Source organism: Erythrolamprus reginae, chromosome 3, assembly GCF_031021105.1.
Source record: "Erythrolamprus reginae isolate rEryReg1 chromosome 3, rEryReg1.hap1, whole genome shotgun sequence".
In the NCBI taxonomy this organism is placed as follows: domain Eukaryota; kingdom Metazoa; phylum Chordata; class Lepidosauria; order Squamata; family Dipsadidae; genus Erythrolamprus; species Erythrolamprus reginae.
This window is the reverse complement of record NC_091952.1, coordinates 76,077,608-76,101,601: the sequence shown is the minus strand read 5'-3', so window position 1 is coordinate 76,101,601 and position 23,994 is coordinate 76,077,608. Positions and strand designations below refer to the sequence as shown.

The 23,994-nt window shown below is 38.3% G+C and overlaps 1 protein-coding gene across 2 annotated transcripts in view; it reads left to right on the top strand.

Moving 5' to 3' along the window:
* TTC39A (tetratricopeptide repeat domain 39A) overlaps positions 1-23,994 on the top strand; it is a 42,588-nt gene that overhangs the window by 16,853 nt on the left and 1,741 nt on the right. The window contains exons 4-16 of one of the 2 annotated variants that reach the window (XM_070745860.1): positions 729-805; positions 2,180-2,244; positions 3,487-3,551; positions 5,797-5,896; positions 7,920-7,985; positions 8,875-8,983; positions 9,638-9,705; positions 9,806-9,865; positions 11,766-11,927; positions 14,121-14,212; positions 14,781-14,901; positions 23,340-23,451; positions 23,674-23,788. In XM_070745860.1, coding sequence (XP_070601961.1) covers positions 729-805; positions 2,180-2,244; positions 3,487-3,551; positions 5,797-5,896; positions 7,920-7,985; positions 8,875-8,983; positions 9,638-9,705; positions 9,806-9,865; positions 11,766-11,927; positions 14,121-14,212; positions 14,781-14,901; positions 23,340-23,451; positions 23,674-23,788 — 1,212 coding nt within the window. Of the gene's footprint in view, positions 1-728; positions 806-2,176; positions 2,245-3,486; positions 3,552-5,796; positions 5,897-7,919; positions 7,986-8,874; positions 8,984-9,637; positions 9,706-9,805; positions 9,866-11,765; positions 11,928-14,120; positions 14,213-14,780; positions 14,902-23,339; positions 23,452-23,673; positions 23,789-23,994 lie in introns of both variants that reach the window. The other variant, XM_070745858.1, reaches the window with a different exon arrangement.

Sequence of the window (23,994 nt, the reverse complement as noted above, 5' to 3'; positions counted from 1 at the left end):
TGTGTATACATGCTATTCTCTTTCACATAAATCTTATTATGCAAATTACAGGAAAGAGTTAGGAAATGGTTAGCAAATAAAATCAAAGACATATGGCAAGGAAGAGAAGAAAGAAATATAGGGTGGGTCCATAAAGATTGATCTTTGCTCTCCATCATAGCTTTGTAATATTTTCTCATTATGTTTTTTTGTTAATTAAAAAAAAAGAATTAGACTGGCTTGGCAACCATCATGATGTGTCACCATGATAGGCAGCTTTCATTATGGTCATAATAAAACAGGTGTGAAACTGATAATGTGAACAGTAACAAGAGTATTGAAGACTACAGTATCTTTCTTGAGTATTGGTTTTTTTCAAACATCGCACTTGATTTTCAGACAGGTAATTTTATTAAATATTAAATTCTAATGAATTAAGTGGGATTTACCTTCTCAGTAAACATATATAGTATTAACCTATAAGATTCATTTTCTCTACAGTAGAGGGGGTTACAGACCTGGTACGCTCAGTATTTTAAGCTAGGATTCCTATTAGCACCAGTCATCATGTGCTTTAGTCAGGAATTATCGATTCAACCAATTTGGAAAATATATTTCAATTTTGAGAAAAGTCAGAAATTAATGCATTCAATATTGTGCAGAATGTGTGTCAATTATATTTCTGAATTATTTGCTTAACTATAGGATTGTAAGTAGAAAAATCTTCAGCCTCTATATTTTTTCTGTAGGTTTCGGAAAAAGTCTTCTGTAGCAAATTCTTTCAACAGTTTAGTGTACAAACAGCATCTTGAAGCATTAACTGAAGGTAAACAAACAGCACTCTGTTATATTACAGATAGACCTTGACTTACACCAATTCATTTAGTGACTGTTTAAAGTTACAATTGTACTGAGAAAAGTGACCTATGACCATTTTAAAGATGTATGACCATTACAGCATCCCCACAGTCACATGAATCAAATTTGGATGCTTGGCAATTTGCTCATATTTATGAGAGTTGCAATGCCCCAGGGTCATGTGATCCCCTTTTGCAACCTTCTGACAAACAAAGTCAGTGGGCAAACCAGATTCACTTCACAATCGTGTTAATAATTTAACAACTGCAGTGATTCATTTAACAAATGTGGCAAGAAAAATCATAAAATAGGGCAATGCTCAACAAATTTGTCACTAAATTTTGGGCTCAACTTTGGTTGTACATCGACTATCTGTATTCTGTTGATATAACTGCTGAATAAATACTGTAAGCTTTAGATGTTGCATTATATGGGTACGTTTGGGAAATAGTTGCATATGTCATGATTGTATATGTCCTCGGAGAGGGGCGGCATACAAGTCCAATAAATAAATAAATAAGCGGATGATAAGACTTTGCCATTTAGTTCTGAAGTATGTGAGACCCACACGGTAAACAAAATGTAGGTCAGGCACAAAGATAGAAAAACTGAATGCAAATATATCATAAAAAATAAGCGGGAGCTACCCCATTTAATTAAAATAGCTATAGTACAGCAATAAGATGATGGCCTACAAAAGGACCTAACTTAAATGATTAATTTCAGACCATCAATAGATTGGTTAATTCTACTATTGTACCACCAATACATACTCCTTGTTTTCCTCCATCTCTTGTATCCTAGTGGAACATCTGTCAGCATCAAATACCACAAATCGTGAACCCCTCGTTCTGGTATTTTTATTTATTTGTCAAATACCTATTGGTAGTATAGAAAGAAATAACACTGTTTATATACATGATATTGGTACTAATGAGAGAGAAACTTAGGACAGGGATGGTAGCCCCGCTGGTGCATTATGCATGCCCCTTACTGACATCTAAGGAATCGGGTGAGGTCAGCAGTGGATAGTATATTTTGATTTTCATCTATAATTCTGAAGATGGCCTCTTAGCATTTTAATTATTTAATTTAATCTAATCTAATTTAATTTAATAATTTAATTTAATCTAATTTAATTTAATAATTTAATTTAATCTAATTTAATCTAATTTAATTGACTTCTATGCCGCCCAATCCCAATGGGACTCATTTTAAGTGGCAATAGATGATCCTTCAGTTTCTTGCTTGAAAAAAACTTTTTTTTACAACATTGATAATAATCATATTATATCGAGAAACTTTGAAACATTTCTCTCTTTTTATAAAATTTTCCTAGAAGAAATCCATGCAGAAATTTGTTATGCTGAATGCTTGCTTCAGAGAGCAGCTCTTACATTCCTCCAGGTAAGGATGTTGTTTCAGGGCCCAGTATTGTGAAGGCAGTCAGGGGAATATGAGAGTGGCAAGAGATGCAATGATTGATGTTTTTGTTTTAAATACTTTAAATACATCGCTTATGTCCTTGATGACATTCTATATGCAACTAATACGTAATTCTTAAGTGATTTTCATGTTTTAATTCATAAGCTTCATAAATGGATTAGTTTAATAAAATCAGCGTATTTTCATTTCAAGGAAAATTATTTGGGCTTTTTCCTCCATTGTGATGTCTCCCTTCCTGCCAAGGTATACAGCACAATTACCCATTCTGCTGCTGCATGGCTTACCTCTCTGTTCAAATATCTTGGTGTTTCTTTTTTCTTTGCAGGAGATAAGGAAATGATGCTGAGGTCATATATATAGGAAAGAAGTTAAATTTGAGATATAAGAGGAAAAGAGGGAAGAAACATTATTGCTTTTGTAGGTAGAAGAGCGGAATTAAATAATGAAAAACTAAATGAAAAGAAAATACAAATACACAAAATGTTGGATACAAAAAGGTGTGTGTGTGTGTTGTGTGTGTGTGTGTGTGTGAGAGAGAGAGAGAGAGAGAATCTTGCAGGTTTAAAACCCAGGAATAAATTAAAGTTCTAGATTTTTACAGGTGAACTAGCAATTCATATTAATAAATAGTATTTCTGAACTTAGTATAAAGCCCATGAAGATATGGTCAGCATAATTTCTCCCATAGAGCCTACAATAGTAACTGTAAGTTCCAAGGATATTTGGTTTTCAAAGTTAAGTATTTTGTGTTTCTTTTTTCAATTTACTGCTGTCAACGCTGGGAAAATTTGATCTGAAGTGCATTTAGTCTGCATTACAAAGTTATGCACTTTATGAGAGTAAAGCCTATTGAATGATCTCATTTCATAATAAACATGTATAAGATAGTTACGTTCTTCCTCTATAGTTCAAATTTAGTAGGGATTTTTTTTAATGTGTGTGGTTTTGATGATAACTTTTTTGAATAAATTGAATAAATTAGTATGGTTTAGCAAGGAACAATTCAACTTCCTATTAATATATTGTATCTTTTAGAAGGGAAAAAGGTACTGTATGTCTTATAGTCCAAAAAGTATGGTAGTCATTGTCTGATTGTCTAAATATTTGTCATTGTCTATTTATCTAAGTCATTGTCTAATTCTAAAGCAAGAGTATTTAATTGACCAATAAACTGAAATAGACAATCCATTCTATTTTTCTTAGGATGAAAGCATAATTAGCTTTGTGAAAGGCAGCATCAAAATAAAAAATAGTTATCAAATATACAGGTATGTAGTTTTTGAAATTATTTGATAATTGACATTTTTGCAGTGACAAGCTGTATTACTCTAAATATTTCTGAAAAGCAAATGTTTTTGCACGTCAACTAGTCCTTTGAGGTAGAGAAGACAAGAAACATACTTCACAGGAAGACCAGAACTATACTTCTTGCAGGTTTAATTGTGTTACTCCTTCCTTCCTTCCCTCTTATTCCCCAATCAGTCAGGGAGGAGGTCATCCTAAGTCTCTTTTTAATACTAGAGGTAGGCCTTCATTTATGACCATATTTGGGACAAGAATTTAAGTTATTAATTGATATAGGCATTAAGTGAAACATCATATGACTGGATCTGATTTTGGAAATCATACTGGGTTTAAGTGAATCAGGCTTCATCAATTTACTTTTCTTTTCGGTTGCTTATCTGCAAATTATGATCATAAGATATTGCAGCTGTTGTAAGTGCAAGCTGGTTGCCAAATATCTAAATTCAGATTATGTGACTGCAGGGGTGGTGTGATAGACATAACTTTACGGGAAGGTTATGGAGGCTGTTTTAACTTTGAGCTGATATTAAATGAATATCTGAGGACTATATGTGCTGTTAATTTATTTGAATTTCTTTTTATTTAATGTGTTTAAATAATAATAATAATAATAATAATAATAATAACAACAACAACTATTATTATTATTATTATTATTATTATTATTATTATTATTATTATTATTATTATTATTTTTAGATTTGTATGCCGCCCCTCTCCGAAGACTCGGGACGGCTCACAACAAATACAATGTTTTATACTAGACTTCTCACCAAACCAACATCACTTAACAAATTCTGTAAAACAATTTGAAAAATATAGCAATAAAACAACAGATTTTAAAGTAGAAAAAAGTGATGCAATCAAAATCACAATCAAATTATTGCAAAGCGATTGCTTTTCCTCTTTCACATTGATAAATAGAATAGTTAGATTCTTCAAATCAAGACCTTCAAAACCTTCCCAACCTCTGTATCTTCTTTCTAAATGTTCAGTATTGAAAAGAACAACTACATAGACTAGTGGTCAAATCTACCTTTGGAACTTCTGTTTTCAAGTTTGGAATTAATTATGTCCTTAGCGTTGAAGGGAAATTGGGAGGCCTTATGGAATCCTGTCTCAGAAAGCCCATGGTTACAAAATATTTTAAGTACTGTATGTTTAAAATACTTCAAAGCCATCTTCCAACTCTGCAAAAGGAATTTTCATATTGTGGAGCTCCTACAAAAAAGAACCAAATGTGTATCTCGCCGGTTTAAAAATAACATCAAGTTTTTCTCCTGTGTCTGGGCTAGTAAGTATCTCTTAAATTTGGTTAATTCACAAAATTGCTGAAGGAAGTTCTGAAGGCAAACAGTTTCTCAAAGATCCATTTTATTAGAGATGTCATATTGGCATATCTGGGAAAACCCAAATGTGAAAGTTCCTGGGCTTTCCCTTTCCTTGGACCCGCATGTCCATTAAATGGTCCAATCAATCCAATGCCCCATTTGGAGATGTCTCTCAATCCCGTCTCTCCAGGTGCAGGTTGAACATCCTTGACTTTCAGATAATGTTGTTATGGCTAAATAACTCTAGTAACTCCATGCAACCCCCCTCCCACTTTCCACAGCACTAAGTGTGGCAGCCCTGAAGAACCTAAGAAAAAAGATGGCCTCCAGGGCTGACATCTACGGTATTAACTATAGCAAGAGTACTTAGAGTTATATACTACTTCATAGTGACTTTACAGCCCTCTTTAAGGGATTACGGAGTCAGCACATTGCCCCCAACAATCTGGCTCTTCCTTTTACCCACTTCGGAAGGATGGAAGGCTTTTTCGGCTGGTGAGATTTGAACTGCTGAATTGCAGCTAGCAGTCAGTTTAAATAGCCTGCAGTCCTCCACTTCTAAGTAATGCATTGGTCTACAGATGTTCTCACTGTTATTTCCATAGAATGGAGATCCTGTGGAAATGAAAAAGATACTAGAGGGTGACAAGCTAGGATTTTGCAAAATGCTAGCTTGCAATTAATGTTAAAATTGAAATATTCCACTCACTTTCTAAAAATCAGATGATCCAGGAAACCAGAAAGTGTCAAGGTGGAACTGCTTATTGTTGGAACATGTACCATGTTTGGGACCCAAAATTAATGATTACTAGTGATCCTTAATAATTGCTCTATGTAAAAAAAAAATTGTTTATAATGAGATATTTTGTTTTGTTAGGGTACTGGAGAATCTAATACAGTCTCCCAGTTATGTGAAAGGAGAAAATCACCTCCATTTTGAAGTTGGTATGAAGTTGGGAATTGGAGCATTTAATCTGGTATGTGTTGAATTTCTAATAAATTTTTAAATTGAATTATTTTAACTTTGCACCAGTTATTCTGATATTAATATTATGCAGAACACCAGCAAATAGTCCTTCATAATATAATTTAGAGCAATGGCTCTTTCATATGAAAGGTTTTTTTGGAATAGTTTTAGCACAGATATGTAACACATGTCAAAATTATCTCATATGGATATAAATACTCCATGCATTAAAGAATATACACAATTGAATAATGTAAGCTTCAAATTGAACTCCAATAGCTTTCCAAGATCAAACTATTCTATTATAAAAAGTGATAAATAATTGCAAAGATTCACATGCAGGATTCTGTAGACTTGGACGAAGGCCAGCTTTTAATTCCACATACAATATCTTTCAGAGTATAAGACACATCCTTTTCCTCCCTAAAAGAGGCTGAAAATTTAGGTGCATCTTATACTTCGAATGTAGCTTTTCCAAAGTTTTTTCCCCCTAGGCCTAACTAGGTACTAACGATCTTCCTGGCTTCCTATTCCCTCCAAAAAACATTTTCCTGCCCTAAGTCTTTGCAGGCTTGCTTTCATTCCTACTCCGTCTGAACAGATTTTTTCAGCCCTAACCAGGGGATAAAATAATGTGCTGAAGCTGAACAGACTAAAGGCTCTAGCCAGATGAATACCTGGCAGGTAGATTTTCCCCCTCAAAATTAGGGTGCCTCTTATACTCCCCAAAATATGGTATTTCATACAGGAAGGAAACTTACCTTATAAATGCTTTAGTTTTTTTACTAGAATTTTTAACTTCATCAACTGTCTCCTATAACTCCTTAGTTAATTTAGATCTAGATAAATATTTTTATTAAAAAGCTTAACGAAAAATAATAGCTCTGTGAGGAAATTACTTCCCTGGTATTTTATTTTAAAGCTCTTTATGAAGTATTTTACAGTACAGGTATTCCCAGGATGACATTGTTATATTGTTATATTTCTAGTAAGGGGACTGCTTTATTAACCAGTACTTGTGATACTATTGATATTGGCCATAAAGGATCTTGGAGCACATCAGTTAACAGCTGCAAAATTGTCAAATGTTTACATTGTTTCAGACACGCAACAGTTGTTTTCATGCTGTCTCTGTAACACATCCTGTTATTTTCTCTATACTGTATGCTTCATCTGAGATTTTTTTTTCACTACAGTGCTTCACAGAGCAATGCTGAAGCAAAGCAACTATTAAAATCTTTGGGTTCCTCTACTGAGCAGTCCTGTAGGGCAGAGTACACTAGGCTTCTTCACAAATCATACTGTATTAAAATAGTTTACCTCATTTATTATTGAGTTTATAATCCATCTTTTTATTCCAAGGTGCTTATTTCTTTGATATTGTTGTACAATCTTCTCTTCACCAACTAATCTCTCTGAGGTAGCTCTGAATGGTAACAGGAATTTTTTATATAAGTAGCTCTTGATTTAATGATTCGTCCTATAGGGACCTTTTGAAATTGTAACGGATCCTCAAAAAGCTGTCCCAGTTTTCTGATGTTAGCTCCCCTCCCCACCAATCAAACTTTAGGCCTCAGCAACCAGCCCATATTTTTAGCTATTTGCAGTGTCTTGTAGTCACATAACTGCGATTTACGGTTTTTGCCCTAAACTGGCATTTACCTCTAGTTTCTGGCAAAACCTGTAGTTAAAATTAGTTCACTTAATGACTGCAATATTTGCTTAACAACTGCAGTGTTCATTTCACGACCACCACAAAAAGTTATAAAAAGCACATGGTGACCTGCTTTATAGATGTACAACTTACAACTGCAATTATGGGACTCAGTTATGATTGTAAGTCAAGCTCTACTTATGCTGTATTTAAGAATAATAAAATAACAAGAAGATGGAACAGCCTCAGAGAGGCCATTTCAACGGATATGGACTACAATGTAATGGAAAGACTGTAAGTATTTTTATATTAATGAAGCACTGTAAAATATAGTGATGGGAATCTGGTTTTTTCCCTTTCTTTCTCACCTTCGCTCCAGACTCTATCAATGTTACCAACAAGGATTGCACGGTTACTGGAATTTGTTGGGTTTTCTGGAAATAAGGCAAGTGTTTAATCTGCAACAATTTGATGACGAAGAGTACAGGTCGTTGTCCTAGACTTATAACAGTTTCATTCAGTGACCATTTGAAGTTACAACAGCGCTGAAAAAATTGATTTATGATTATTAATTAATCAATTAATTCATTCATTCATTCAGTATGCCGCCCAACTCTCTGGGGACTCTGGGCGGCTTTTACATTTGCATTTCTTGCAGCAGCTTCATAGTCATGTCATCAAAATTCAAAGGCTTGGCAACTGACTCATATTTACAAAGTGGTACTGTCCAGTGTCATGTGATCACCTTTTTCAATCTTATAACAAGCAAAGTCAATGGGGGAGTCAGATCCACTTAACAACCATGTTGCTAACTTAACAGTTAACAAGGATTCACTTAACCGTGGCAAGAAAGATCATAAAATGAGGCAAAATTCACTTAACTGTCTTCTTTTAGCAACAAGAATGTTAGGCTCATTTGTAGTTGAAAGTTGAGGACTTCATATATTATTATTTATAAGAGGTACATGCGATATATGTGGGACAGTGATTGCATAAATGAAATAGATCATGATTTAGCAATTGTTTTGCAGTAATATGCCTACGGTAAAAAGATAGCATAATTTAGTCTATATGTACAGATAGTGTGCAAACAGTACTTCGTTCATATGGTATTTCACAAAAGAGATGACTAATTACATCATCAACATTTAGGGCAACTTACAATGATTGGTATTTCCTCCCAGGCTAACTGTGTAAGCCATCTAATTATGTGATGCAGGTTTGATATACTGAGAGATACAGTACTAATCTTTTGGTTTCCTTGCAGTAGAACAGACAAGGCAAGCTAAAATGTGATTAATTTGTAACTCTTTATCTGTCTGTCTGTGTTACAGAAATATGGCTTGCAGCAACTTCAAGAAGGAACACCAATGTGTGGCTTTAGATCTGTGCTGTGTACTCTGCTACTGTTATGCTATCATACCTTCCTGACCTTTCTGCTAGGTAGGATTTCCTTTTTTCTCTAAAAGTGACTTTTTAAAATAATCCAAAATAGGAAAGATTCAGATTCATGACAAACTATTTTCATGAATTTATCATTTGAAAATAATACTGAATTCTTCAAATGTAGTTACTTAGTGCTTCACAATGTCATCTTCGGGAAATCCAAATCAGGGATGAAATGCTCCTGGTTCACTCATGCCTATCAATTGTCCGAAAGCCGGTTGCGAAGGGAGTGTGAGGCTCCACCCACATGCCTGGACACTGCCATTTGGGTTCTTTTATCCTCTGTGCATGCACAGAACGCTTTACACAGAGGATAAAATAAAATGTGGTTAAAAATAAATATTTTTGTGGGTCATGGCAAATTGAGTATTGTTTAAATTTGTTGTTACAGTTTTTTCCACTTTTGTCTTGGGTTTCTTTGTGTGTATGTTTTTAAAATGTAGTTAGCCATCCAGAGCTTTGAGAAACAAGTTAGATATTTCTATAAATTGTTAAAACAACAAGCTTTTATATAAATATATTGTTTATATAAATCCAATAAAAGGATTCTTGCTTTATTAGAAGTATATCATTTATTGTTTCATTTTAATAATTCAGCCAGACTATCAATCTTCCTTCACTTTATTTTAATTTTTCTTCCAATTAATCTAGGGACAGGTAAAGGAAATGTTGAAGAAGCAGAGAAACTTCTCAAACCTTACCTGATTCGATATCCAAAAGTAAGATATAACTTTAACCAATCTACCAAATAGTTCTATGCAGTGCCTCATTTTTAAAAAATGACATAGAAACTAATGTTTTCTCTTGGATTTCTTCTAGAGTGCCATATTCCTGTTTTTTGCAGGGAGAATAGAAACAATAAGAGGCAATATTGATGGAGTGAGTAATCTGCTTTTTTTTCTTTCCCGTGCTATTATTTCAGTTTATGAGCTCACAAGAAGTAGAGTGTAAGGGGATTAAGGGTACTGTTAATTTTGAGCAGCTGTACATGAGGCCCATAGTTAGTATGCTGGTTAGTTGGAATCTTTTAAGGACTCTAAATGTAGAGACTGTCTCCCCAGTTTACTGCGGGGATAAGACTGTGAGTTATGGGGAGAGAAAGTTAGGCATGTCTTTGTTATCAGATGCCTTGTGGAAGCAGACACCCTAATAAAATAGATTTCATACAACTGGGTTGAAGAATTCAGTCCCCAAATCTTGAGAAAACAGAAACCAAGGTAAAAGGCAGTAAAATTAGCAATAAAAAATTAAGATAGGTATTATACGAAGAATACACAAAGAATTGTTGTTTCCTTCATTTGATAGTAATTGTGATTAAATTATTTTTTCAAATGCTTATTTTATTACTTGTATGATAATAAAGATCAAAGATAACGTTGGTTTTGAAGTGATAATTGCTTGGCCCTGGTTCCTAGTAAAAAAATGAAAAGTGGAATCTTTAAGAGTTTGTTTCTTTGGAAGCAGTTTTTGTTGTTGTTCTGTTCTACCCAGTTTTCAGATGAGATGTTCTCTTTCTCCTGTTCAAGAACTGATAGTGGCAAATGAGTGAACTTTTGAAAAAGTGTGTGTGTGTGTGTGTTAGAGAAGGAGAGAGAGAGAAGGAGAGAGAGAGAGAAACCCACTTACACTTTCTACTCAGGTAGAGATAAAAGCAAATGAGAGCAAAGATTCTAGAAAGGGAACTGGCTCATTAGTGTGATTTTTAATGATAAAAAAACTCTAACCTGTTCCTTATCACCAATATTTACAGACAAAATTGGCCTACAAATAGGCCAATTTTGATCTAAAACCTTTTTTTGTTGTGATGTCCAATAACCTTTACACAATATAGAAGCAATTACTTGGCACAAATCTTTTATTCCCTATGCCAGATAATTTTATTTGCCTAATATTTTAATTCAGTCTGTTCCTTTTGTTTAAGAGCTATTTAGTAGTATTGCTATTCTAATCAATTCTGCTACGAGTATTTTATCTTACCAATTTAAAAAATATTTATTTAATTTTTGTTTATTTTATACCCTCGATTAGCAACTACGGACATTTGCAAATCTGATGTAATAACTGGTAGTAAAAAATAGTTTAAAAAAAAAATTTTGGCCAACTTTTGAGGTGAGAATAATGCTAGTACTGCTGCGTGAGAAATTTATCTAATCTGTGATCTTTGCAGCATCTGTCTCTCTCAGTTTTGTGGTTCATGACTGAGATCATTTAAAGAAACAATTATTTCACGAAAACCAATTCTGGTTGCTAAACAAGGACCACCTTTATTCTGGGAGTTGTTTTGTTTGCAAATACACACACACACTCGTGATAAATAACTGAAACATTGAAGTTCATACATTATTAAAATGGGACAAACAGCATTAATACATTTGTATGGAAATTAAATTATAAATATTAGGAGCAAATGGTTGATTTAAGGTTTAAGAAATATAGGTTCAAAATGCCACATGGTTATGAAGTAATTGTAGACTAATCCCTCTCTTTCAATTTCAACTATCTTACAAGATCACAGTGAAGATAAAGGGAGGATGCTGAAAAACTATGTATGCGTATTACCCTGAATTGCTGGGAGCATCAGTGGAATAAATTTAAAAAGCAATTAATAAATAACGGGTTGTAAGGGGAATGATTGATACCATGTACTTTATTTGTATTAATTTTCCACACAGTTGTATTTTATTTTCTCAGTAATTGTTTCGGGACATTAGTGTTAGTTTTTGGAACTGGTATTTTCAAGTTACATTAGTTGAGGTTAAATTTGTTTTTGCTTTTTCAGGCCATCAGAAGGTTTGAGGAGTGCTGTGAAGCCCAGAAACTTTGGAAGCAATTCCATCACATGTGCTACTGGGAACTGATGTGGTGCTTCACATATAAACAGCAGTGGAAGATGGGATATTTCTATGCAGATTTGCTTAGCCAAGAGAATACCTGGTCAAAAGTGAGTTAAAAACAAAGATACGGGCAGGATTACGGATAGTCCTTGACTTGGGTTTTGGGGGTTTTTTGTTTGTTTTTACTTTTTATTCAACATTTTTCAAATTTAAAATCACCATTTCACTATTACAGCTATCCGTTATCGGAATTTCTTCTTAATTCCATGTTATCAGTTTTAAGCCTTGTTGTTTTATAAATATACCTTCTTATATTCTATTTACTGCTTTATTATTATATTTACAGAACTCTGAGAAATTCTGAGGTGTATTCATTTGCTCACAAATTAGCTCTGTGTAATTTTATATTTTCATGCCGACAAGAATAGTTCTTTTCCCATTACAGTGATCCCCCGGTTATTGCGTCCCCGACCATTGCGAACAGGGTAATTTGCGATTTTTCAACCCGGAAGTCAAAATACCATCTACGCATGCGTGCCCTTTTTTTCTATGGGCACGCATGCGTAGATGGCAACCGGGAGATCAGCTGCTGGGCGGCTTCCCTGGGTCTTCCCCCTCTTGCTGGCATCAGCGAGGAGTTTCCCCACCGCCTACGCAAACTCCTCGCTGCCGCTCGCCCGCCCTTCGCCTGCCCACGCCGTTCGCTCCCCCTCTTGCTGGCGGGAGGGCGAGAAGCCCTCCCCAGCACCCGCTCGCCCGCCCTTCGCCGCTCGCCCGCCCTTCGCCCTGGCCACTTCTTCCCAGCGGAGAAATTCCAGCCCCCACCTGGTCCCGCCCGATCCTCCTCCCTGAGGCAGCTCGCCCTCCCATGGCCGCTTCCTCCACCCTCCATCGCAAGCCCTCGCCACCGCAGCCAACGGGCGCTGCGATCTTCAAGCCCGGCTCCTTTCGGCCCAGCATCCCGGGCCAAGCAGCTGCCTTCCGTGACTGAGCCTGGCTGGCCCGGAAGATCGTAGCGCGCGTTGGCTGCAGCGGCGGCGACATTGCTGCCGGCTTGGCTTCGCTCGCTCGCCGCTGAGGAGCCGAAGATTGGGGGGCGGCGCGGCTCTTTTAAAACATCGCCGCCGACATGGGGGGCTTGCTAGCACCCCCCCAAACCCGGGTTGGGGGTTTGGGGGGGGTGCTAGCGAGCCCCCCATGTCGGCGGCGATGTTTTAAAAGAGCCGTGCCGCCCCCCAATCTTCGGTTCCTCGCTAGCGCTGCGGAAGTTTAAAACACCATCTGCACATGCGCAGATGGTGTTTTTACTTCCGCAGCGCTACTTCGCGAAAACCCGCTCGTTGCGGGGGGTCCTGGAACGGAACCCTCGCAACGAGCGGGGGATCACTGTACAGTGATCCCTCGATTTTCGCGGGTTCAAACTTCGCGAAATGGCTATACCACGGTTTTTCAAAAAATATTAATTAAAAAATACTCCGCGGGTTTTTTTCTATACCACGGTTTTTCCCACCCGATGACGTCATATGTCATCACCAAGAGTCACTTCTCTCTCTCTTTCTCTTTCTTTCCTGTCATTCTCTGCTTCAATCATTTTCTCATTTCTCTTTTTTTCTCCCTTTTTCTATAATTTTTCTCTCTCTCTCTACCTTCCACTCTCCCCCCTCTTGCTCTCTCTCTCTTTCTCCCTCTCTCTCTCCCTCTCTGTGAGAACGCCTGCCCCCACCTCTCCTGCAGTCCCCTCGCTGATAGCTGGGACGAAAGCGCTCTCAGCTAAGGGACTGTGAGAGGGGCGGGCATTCTCAAAGCGCTCAGAGCGGTTACCGGCCGAATGAGGAGGATGAGAAGCCATAGCCGCCAGCGCTGCTGCAGGAGGACCCGTGTCCCAAGAAAGCCGGTGAGAGGGGTGGATCGGGCGGGCGGGCGGTAGCGGCGAGGGGGCCAGAGGCGCTGGGGGGGCGGGGGCAGCCTACATTCAAAGCAATCTTTGCCGGCCTCCGCACTTTCGTCGCTCCCTGCCCTAATTTCAAGCCCGGCTCCTTGCACTGCCTTGAAAAAGGGTGCGTGGGGGTAGTTTTTGGCTGTCCATAGCCAAAAATGGTGTTTTTACTTCCGCACCGCTACTTCGCGGAAAATAGACTTTCGCGGGAGGTCTTGGAACGTAACCCCCGCAAAAATCGAGGGAACACTGTACTAGAAAATAATACACTTTCTGCTCCTTTCTGGCTTCATGATTATTGATCTCCATGTTGTATTGGAGATGATAACATAAATATATCTCAAAAGTATTGCTTTTCTTTTAGGCTACTTACATATTTATGAAAGCTGGCTACCTCAGCATGTTTGGGGCAAAAGATTATAAACCTTTTGGAGATGATGAAGTTGAGCTATTTAGGTAAGATTTTTGAGAATAAAATAGACGTCAGAATGGAAAATAGTAATTGATAATGAGAGAAGATAAACTTATTTCATTCAATCACATTATAAAACTAAAGTTGTCATTTTATGTGGTAGTGTGAAATTTATATTTACATCATCTTTAAAGTTAAGGAAGATCTAATAGAATTCTATTCATGGTTATGAGATAAATTGTGTCAAAATTATTCAGGGAAGGGTATATATTCTGCTGATCATCATATTCTTGCCCTGGTGCTGGTAATTTCTGAGCTAAGAAAATGACATTTTCCTAAGGCAGGAACAATTTTTGTCTGGATCACTGTGCCCATTGTCAGCCGAAAATCTCTCTGGAAGGCCATTCACTGTACTTCTTCAAATTCTTGCAATATCTAGATAGAATTTGGTTGTCTGTAGCACAAAATGCTTTTATTATATAATACAGGAACAATATCATTTTGTTCTGTTCTGTTTTGACTTCTCCATTTTTTATTTTTTCTAATTTTTAGAAGATTACAGTTATCATACAGGAAATCATTTAAATGTATATCTCTTGTTTTTCTTCCCAGGGCTGTGCCTAGTTTGAAAATGAAAATAGCAGGGAAATCCTTGCCTACAGAAAAGTTTGCAATTCGGAAATCCCGGAGATATCTTTCCCCAAATCCTATTCCACTTCCTGTGCCTGTTTTGGTAAGCTGGAAAAAAAATCCCTCCTCCACATCTGTTTCTTATATATAAATATGCTAGTCTGTGAATGTTCTAAAGATTGATTTGATTTGAATATGTACATGGACCTAAACATTATATACAAATTCTCCTGGTATTTCTTTTAATTTGATGGTGCTGGAGTGAAATATTCCATGAGGACTCTAACCTGCTTTTTTCACAGCATGAATAAAACCCATTGGGTGTGCATCTCTGAATGGCTGGTATGCTTTGTTTTGCTTGCCACAAATAAGAGGAGTGGATTATATGACTCAATTTTTCCCAAACAGGTATCATCTAGTACATTGGACATACTGAGCATGAATATGACACTGAAGTCCATCACAATTAGAGAGAGAGTCACATTGGAGACGTCAGGTGTGGGAAATAGCATATGCACAGTTTCATGAGTTCACTCAACCAGTTATGCATAATGAGAAAAAAGTACAAAATAATGATGAGATCTGTAAATCAAGCCAATCAGTGACTCATGCAGGATAACTATTAACTATGCAAACTATTAACTATATGTACAAAACTATGTTTTATAGAGAGTTTCAGAGTGCAAATGGAGAACACTATATAGGTGGAAAGTATTCCTGAAAAAATCACATTTATAGTGCACAAATAGATGTGTATCTCTTTATTTCAGAAAATCACATTCTTTACTTAATTGACTTCTTGCCTCATTTATGGCTGATAATCATTTTTGTCTTTCTTGGTGGAGCAGCATAACAAGAGCACCAGATGGCGCTCACTAATAATGAAACTCTATCTGAGGAATTAGAAATTGGAATTGCACTATTTATAGCAGGCTGTTAATAATTAACTGCAGCACCAGGCCAATTTTGATTCTAGTGGAAGGGCCCTTATTGCCATGCGTATAAAAGAAAGGGCCTTTTTTGTTGCGATTCTGTTCCTTCAAACTCCTGGCTAATTGAAACTGACATAGAAAGAACTTTTCAGGAAGGAATGAAGAACTGGAAACAGCTCCATTAAAAGCAGATCCAACAACTACTGTGGAATGCAGGCCCAGTAAGTAGATCAGATCTTTATACCGGTAATTCTTCTCCAGACAAAAAAGAGTTCTTAAGATCATGTGCAAGTGCTCCAGACAACTGCTCTTCATTCATAAAGAAAAATATTTGTAGCTCATGGGTTTTTTTTTTTAAAAAGGAGGGGGTCCTTGGTGTTCTTTAACCTTGAATATTTTCTTGCAGATGTTTCATTACCAAACTAGGTAATATCATCAGTGTATAGTTGCTCCTCACTAGGATATCACAAGTCTCTGGAAAATTAAGAGCGCTGAGACACAAGGGAAAGACCTTTTCGTTCAAACCATGGCCAACACATTTATGGATACTGAGTTCACATCTTTTTCCAATCACTTTCAGGAGTTGCCTATTAATTTTTTTCTTTTTAGTTATTATGAACTTTTGGATGTTCCAGTCTAAAAATACTGGGTGAGCTTTATTTATTTATTTATTAATAAATAGCAAAAGCATAGTTAGAAATTTGCTTGTGGAAAGTTACAAATGAACAAAGGGTCCAGATAGATTTGAAGTAAGATTTTGAAATTAATTATAAAAGTCCTCCATGTGTAAAAAAAATATTTAAAAAAAAATGATAGGGTAAGACTTGGAAAGTTAGACACCTGGAAAAAAAACAGAAGGATATGTAGAAAGTAGAAAACCACTTAAATATTTCAACATAGTACATATTGAAGGATATTTTTGAACAATTGGCAAATTTTAAGAGTGACTGCCTCTATAGATCTTTAACATTTTTAAAGATGTTACAGAAGAAATAGTTTTGCCTGATGACAATGATATGAAAAACATGTTACACTGGATATACAAGTGAAATAGAAACTAAAGTAGTGAACTGGATTTATTTATACTGCATTTTTAAAGCTTGTTCAAGTTTTAAAAAAATTTGTGAGAATAGACGAAGAAAAAATGAAAAGACCTTGTGTTCTTTTCTTTACTTTTAACATTAGATTGTTAAAAGTAAAATGAAGGAATTTAGAGTTGTTTTATTTGATCAAAGTTAAAACCAAAATTTGGACTTTTGCTATGGAAACACTTCAGGAGAATCAGTGACTTGGAAATAGTGGTCACATACAGGGCCGCCAATAGACCGGTACTACTGGGAGTCCCGTCCCGGGCCCGGTGAAATTGACCAATTAGAGGGGCCCACAGTCAGCAGCTCCTTGCACATGTGCAGACTGTCACCTCAGCAAAGAAAAAGGCCGGGCCCTTTTGCGCATGTGCAAGGAGCTGCTAATTTGGCGCCAGAAGGCCGGGGCCCCTAATTGTTCAAAAAGTTGTGAGAAGAGGAAGCTGAGCTTCCTTCTTAGCGCCTTCCAAGTTTTCCGGCAACTGCAGCGCCCCGCCCGGCTGGAGCTTCCCTGGCTACTGCAGCAGGTGAGCTTTGGGGCTGGTGGGAGGGTAGCGGCAGCGGAAGGGCGGCGTGCAGCGGGAGGGTGATGGCGGCGGCAGCGACAGCCGCAGCGGGTAGTAGGCCCCTCTCCCTCTCTCTTTCTCTCAGCAGTCGCAGGCAGCGGGTAGTAGCCGTGGGGCAGCGGCAGAGTGGTCAGCTGTGAGGCGGAGGCTGAGCTCTGGAACAGAGGCACTGACCGCGGCGGCTGGACAGCATTTACGGCGTTTAGCAACACGTCTAGCCGCCGCCGTCAGTGCTCCGTTCCGGAGCTCCGCCTCACAGCTGACGACCTTGCCACCGCCGAGAGAAAGAGAGAGGGAGAGAGGGGGGAGAGAAAGAGATAGCAAGAGAGGGAGAGAGAGAAAGAGAGAGGGGGGAGAGAGAGAGAGGGAGAGGGAGAAAGAGAGGGAGAGAGGGGGGAGAAAGAGAGAGAAAGAGATAGCAAGAGAGGGAGAGAGAGAGGGAGAGAGGGGGAGAGAAAGAGATAGCAAGAGAGGGAGAGAAAGAGAGGGGGGAGAGAGAGAGAGAGGGAGAGGGAGAAAGAGAGGGAGAGAGGGGGAGAAAGAGAGAAAGAGATAGCAAGAGAGGGAGAGAGGGAAAGGGGGGAGAGAGGGGGGAGAGAAAGAGAGAGGGAGAGAGAGAGAGGAGATAAAGGAAGAGGAGAGATAGAAAGGAAGAGAGAGAAAGAAAGAGGGGTAGAAAGAGAGAGTGAGAGATGCTCAGTGAGCCTTTCTTTGAAGTTGCCTTTCTTTCTTTCTTTCTTTCTTTCTTTCTCTCTTTCTTTCTTTTTCTCTCTTGCTCTCTTGCTCTTTCATTCTTTTTTCTTTCTCTTGCTTTCTTTCTCTTGCTTTCTCTCCTTCCTTCCATTTCTTTCATTCCCCCTCTCTATTTTTATTTCTCTTTCATTCTCTTTCTTTCTTTCTTTCTCTCTTTCTTTCTTTCTTGCTCTTTTTCTTTCTCTCTTTTACCTTCCCTTCCTCTATTTCTTCTTTTCTTTCTCCTTCCTACCTTCTTCCCTCCCTCCCTCCCTTCAGTCCTTCCTCTCTTACTCTCCCCTTTCATAAGTTTCCTTGCTTCCTTCCTCTGTTCCTGTCCCTTCCCCGTTTCTTTCTTTCCTTCCTTCCTTCCTTTCCTCCCTCCATTTCTTGCTTTCCTTTTCCTTCCTCCCTTCTTTCCTCCCTCATTCCCTTCTTTCACTCCTTCCTCTCTTACTCTCCCCTTTCACACCTTTCCTTGCTTTCTTTGCACCCTTCCTCTGTTCCTGTCCCTTCCCTCTTTCCTTCCTTCCTTCCCACCCTCCGTCCATTCATTCACCCATTCCTCTCTTGATCGCCCCTTTTACCATTCCTTCCTCCTTCCCTTCCTCCCTCCCTCCCTCCTTCATAGCTTGCCCTCGCCTTTCTTCCCTTCCTTCCAGATGGGAGTGCCCCCTCAAGACACCCGCCTGACTGCTGGTACCTTGCTTTTTCTCTCCCCTCGTCCTTTCCAGCTCCTCGCGTTTGCTGGCTGGGGAATTCTGGGAGTTGAAGTCCAGATATCTTCAAGTTGCCAAGGTTGGGAAACACTGGCCTATGGGACCGCCTCGCTTGGCGTGAAGCGGGAAATGATCCCTGGGGGATGGAGTGGCTTGGCAACTTAAAATAGTTTTAAAATGGCGGGGGGGGGGGCAGACACTTAGGCTTTATGGGGCCCCAAAATTCCTGATGGTGGCCCTGGTCACATAGCTCAGCTCCATAGATCTCTTGGGCAATATCCCCATCTCAATAGGAAAAATACAAACAAGAAAAAAATCTCTCTGGAGGAAAAACAAAAAAGGACAAGTTTCCAACTTCAAAAGCTGATATAAAAGCATTTGCAATCAAATAAAAGCAGAATGCCTTAACTACTACAGCAAACAAGAGGAAAACCTCCTACACACCAAATCTAATAGAGCCTTCTACAACAATAAACTCAAAGACTCTAGACCTATCCCACCTCTCAAAGGACCCAACAACAAAGAATACCACGATGATTCATCGAAAGCTAACCTCCTCAACTCTTTCTTTGGCTCTGTCTTTGTTAACAGCAATAGTTCATCCCCCAATTTCATCAATTGCACCTCAAACTCCCTCAATAACCTAACCCAAGTAGGCTTCACTGAAGACCGAGTTGAAAAAGCATTACGTGAACTTAAACCTTCTCTATCAGTCGGACCAGACGGTCTACGTGCTTACTTCCTAAAAAAGCTCTCTTCTGCCATAGCTGAACCACTAAGCATACTTTTTGAAAAATCCTTCAGAACCAGCACACTTCCTAAGCTATGGTCGAAAGCAATGGTCATCCCCATCTTCAAAAAAGGAGATCCCCTCTTGTTGATAACTACAGATCAATATCACTATGCTGCGTCCCATGCAAAATCATGGAATCAATTATAAACAAATCAACTACTCTCCATCTAGAAACTAATAATTTGCTCTCTAACAAACAACTTGGATTCAGAAAAAAACTATCCTGCAACCTGCAGCTCCTCCACTGCAAAAATATATGAACAACTCACCTAGATCAAGGGAAATCTATAAATGCAATTTATATCGACTTCTGCAAAGTCTTTGATTCAGTGGTCCACAACAAACTACTTCTAAAACTCAAATCCTATGGCATCTCAGGATCCCTCCACAGCTGGATTACAGCATTCCTGTCAAACAAACAACAAGTGGTCAAAATGGGAAGCAGCATATCCACCCCCGTCCCAGTTAAAAGCGGTGTTCCCCAAGGTAGCGTACAGGGACCAAGGCTCTTCATTCTCTACATCAATGATCTTTGCGATTACATCACAAGCAACTGTGTCCTCTTCGCCAATGATGTAAAACTCTTCAACACCACCGATAATACAACTACTCTCCAAAAAGACCTGAACTCTGTTTCTGAGTGGTCTAACACATGGCAACTCCAAATCTCAACTAGCAAATGCTCTGTCCTACACATTGGGAAAAAGAATCTGAACTCCAAATACGAACTGAATAATCAAATTATCACAGATAACCGCCATTCGGTTAAAGACCTCAGTATACTAATAACAAAAGATTTAAGTGCCAAAGCCCACTGCAACAACATAGAAGACTTCAAGAGTTGTAAACCTAATCCCACATAGCTTCTGCTCTGGCAATCTCTCACTACTTAACAGAGCTTACAAAACTTTCGCCAGACCCATCCTCGAATACAGCTCATATGTTTGGAACCCATATCGCATCTCAGACATTAACACCCTTGAAAATGTCCAAAGGTACTTCACCAAAAGAGCCCTTCACTCCTCCACTTGAAACAATACCTTACGAGACTAGACTTTCAATCCTGGGCCTAGAAAGCTTAGAACTAAGACGCCTTAAACATGATCTAAGTATTGCCCACAAGATCATATGCTGCAACGTCCTGCCTGTCGGCGACTACTTCAGCTTTAACCACAACAACACAAGAGCACACAACAGATTTAAAATTAATATTAACCACTCCAAACTTGACTATAAAAAATATGACTTCAGTAACCGAGTTGTCGAAGCGTGGAACTCATTACCAGACTCAATAGTGTCATCCCCAAACCCCCAACATTTTACCCTTAGATTATCCACAGTTGACCTATCCAGATTCCTAAGAGGTCAGTAAGGGGCGAGTACAAGTGCACTAGAGTGCCTTCCATCCACTGTCCTATTGCTCTCCTATATATCCTATACCTTTCTTCTATTCCTATATCTCTTCTTCTATTCTTTCATTGATATGTTTTATTCCTATATCTTCTCTTCTATTCTTTCTTAGATATATTTTACTATGAGTATATCCTCTATAACCTTCATTATGTATTTTACTATGTGCATACCCAATAAAACCTTCATTGTGTATTGGACAAAATCAATCAATAAACAACAATAAATAAATATCTGAATCTAGTTGGTTAGGCAACACAGCCAAGCCTTTCTTTTTGCACGAAGTGACTCTATACCCTTGCCTGCTCTCATATACCCGATTGGACACTGCTTGGAGGCTAAATAAGACTATTCAGGAAGGAAATACAAGGTGATGAGCATTTGTCAGAGAAAGGCAAACTAGAAGCTCGGGTTCCCCAATGTGCCGAGCAAGGAAGAAGGTTGGGCCTGATTGCCCTACTGCAGTGCTTCTCAATTACTTTCTGTTATGCTCCACCACACACCAGGAAGAAGTAATTTCACACCCTTCCAACTCTCCAATCTGGCCCCAATGGAATCTTAGTGTTAATATTTACTTATTATAAACTGCAAGCAAACTATTGACTGGGGAAGGCTACTCAAACCCACTTTCTTGGAAGTAAGTCACACTGAACTCAGTGGAGCCTGTTTTCGGTTAGGTAGGCATAGGCTACCATGGTTAGGGCCCTCTTTTGACACAGGGCCAGACCAGCTTAATCAAGCTGAAGTTTTGGGGTTGCCGGCCTGGCTTCTAAGCGCTGCTTCTGCTGGACTCATAGTGAATGGTGTGGAAGGAGGCTTTAGGGTGCCATTTAAAACTTTCGTTCAGCTGCAGAGGATGCTCCTCCTTGTCCAGCAGCAGGTTCGTCATGCCATTCATGGCTTCTGCAGCACCCACCGAGCACAAGAAGAACCCACGCAGCCTCCCCACTCCGCCTGTCTGCCTTCTCTTCCGGGTTCGGAGCAGCGTGCAACTGGGAAAACACTACCCATTCAGGGGAATCGATTGAGAGAGACCACACATGTTCCCTGGAGTCACACTTGCCCTCCCTGGCATTGGTACGCACACTCCCGGGGGGGGGCACCCCACTATTTGAGAAGCACTGCTTTGCTGCAAGGGTCTGGCAAGGAGTGAGAAAATCAGAGAGCAAGCAAACAAGATCTCTCTGCTGAAATGTTCTACCTATCTTCTCAGCAAAGAAAAAGGAAAATGGAATGTAGTATGTTTTTTCTTGTTTGTTCATTTCTAACTTGGTTCTGCTAGCTGCCGCTTCATTTCTGAACATTCTGAGCAATTTACAAAGGACAATAAAAATTAGAATATACCTTCAGGAACATAAAATAACAAGGTGCTGCTATGAACCTCAGAACCTTCAGATGTTTCCTTTCAGGTGCCTTTCTGAACATCCCTCTTTTAAAGACTCTTCAAAAAGGAATAGAAACATACAATAGGAATATAGATGTGATTTGGAGAACAAATATTATAATAATAAAACTAAGTACTGGTGTTTTGATTAGTGCAAATTGCTGCCAGCTGGGAGTTAAGGTAAAATGATCCTGCTGCAGAGCTCTATTATGCAAGTAAGTATTTCATTTTTATTTAATATATTTGAGTAATTTATGTGGTAGAAAACAGATCCATTCTTGTGATGCTCATTTTGGAGATGGAATTACTGGTTTCATGGATGCACACTGGTTTATATATTCATATATTCTGTTTTCCTTAATTTTAAAATCACTATATTTACTGTTTTTCTTCCAGATTGAATTTGCATAATGAGTAGGAACAGCAAGGTTCACACAGACACACACACACACACACACACACACACACACACACACAGATACCTAAAAGTAGAGAGCTTTTTGATGGAAAAGAGTACGGTAATTTGAAAGAGGAAAGAATTTATCTGAATTTAATAGAAAGGAATTGCATTCTCTTCCATCTAATCCAACTCTTTTTACTATTATTTATTGTTTGATTGGTTTGATTTAATTTGATTAGATTTTTATGCTGCCCATATCCCCTATAAAGTGACTCAGGGTGGCTTTTGCTTTGGCCTTTTAAGGTAGAAGATTAAAAGTTGAAATACATTATTTCAAATAAATAAAATATTTTTTCAAAATCCCAGGGAAATAATAAGATACTATCAATGAGGCAGACAATGTGTAGATCAAGAATTGCTGGTTGGTAGAGTTTTACAAGAAGCCAAAAAGAAAATTCTGTCACAACAAACTTAACAAAAATACTTGTGTCCGTAATATATATTTCAATATTTTGTTTAGGAAATGATGTATATCTGGAATGGTTATGCAGTGATTGGGAAGTGCCCTGATTTAACTGAAAACTTGTTGCAGTCCTTAACAGAAGCAGAAACAGTCCTGGAGAAAAGCCCAGGTAATCCCGATCTTATTTCAGGTGCATCTTTGCAGAGGGTACAGACAATTAGAGGGATTGTGCTTGTCTTGGACTTCTAGGAAGCTGAACAGATTCACCCATTCTTCTGTAATCAGTTACTGGATTAATTGTAAGATAGTAATGATAGTAGTAATGTTATCATTGGCAACTGTCTTATTTTTAATTAATCCACTATGACATATACCTTCTTTTATTTTTCAGCTACAGATTTTTTTGTTGATGACCATTGCATGATAAAGCTTCTGAAAGGGCTATGCTTAAAACATCTGGGCAAGATTTCAGAAGCAGAAGATCACTTTACTTATATTCACTACAAGTAAGTTTCCAAATTAGAAGATGTTTATGAACAGTAAACCAGAAAATGCTGCATTCAAAGTTTTCAAGCAGTCTTTTCATATTGGTTAATAAACTAGATAGATATAAATCTATTTTTTTAATTAGAATTTTAAAGACTGTTTTTTAATGTATTAATTGGATTGCTATTATTGTTTCTTGTTTTTCTGTACATGCTGTGAGCCGCCC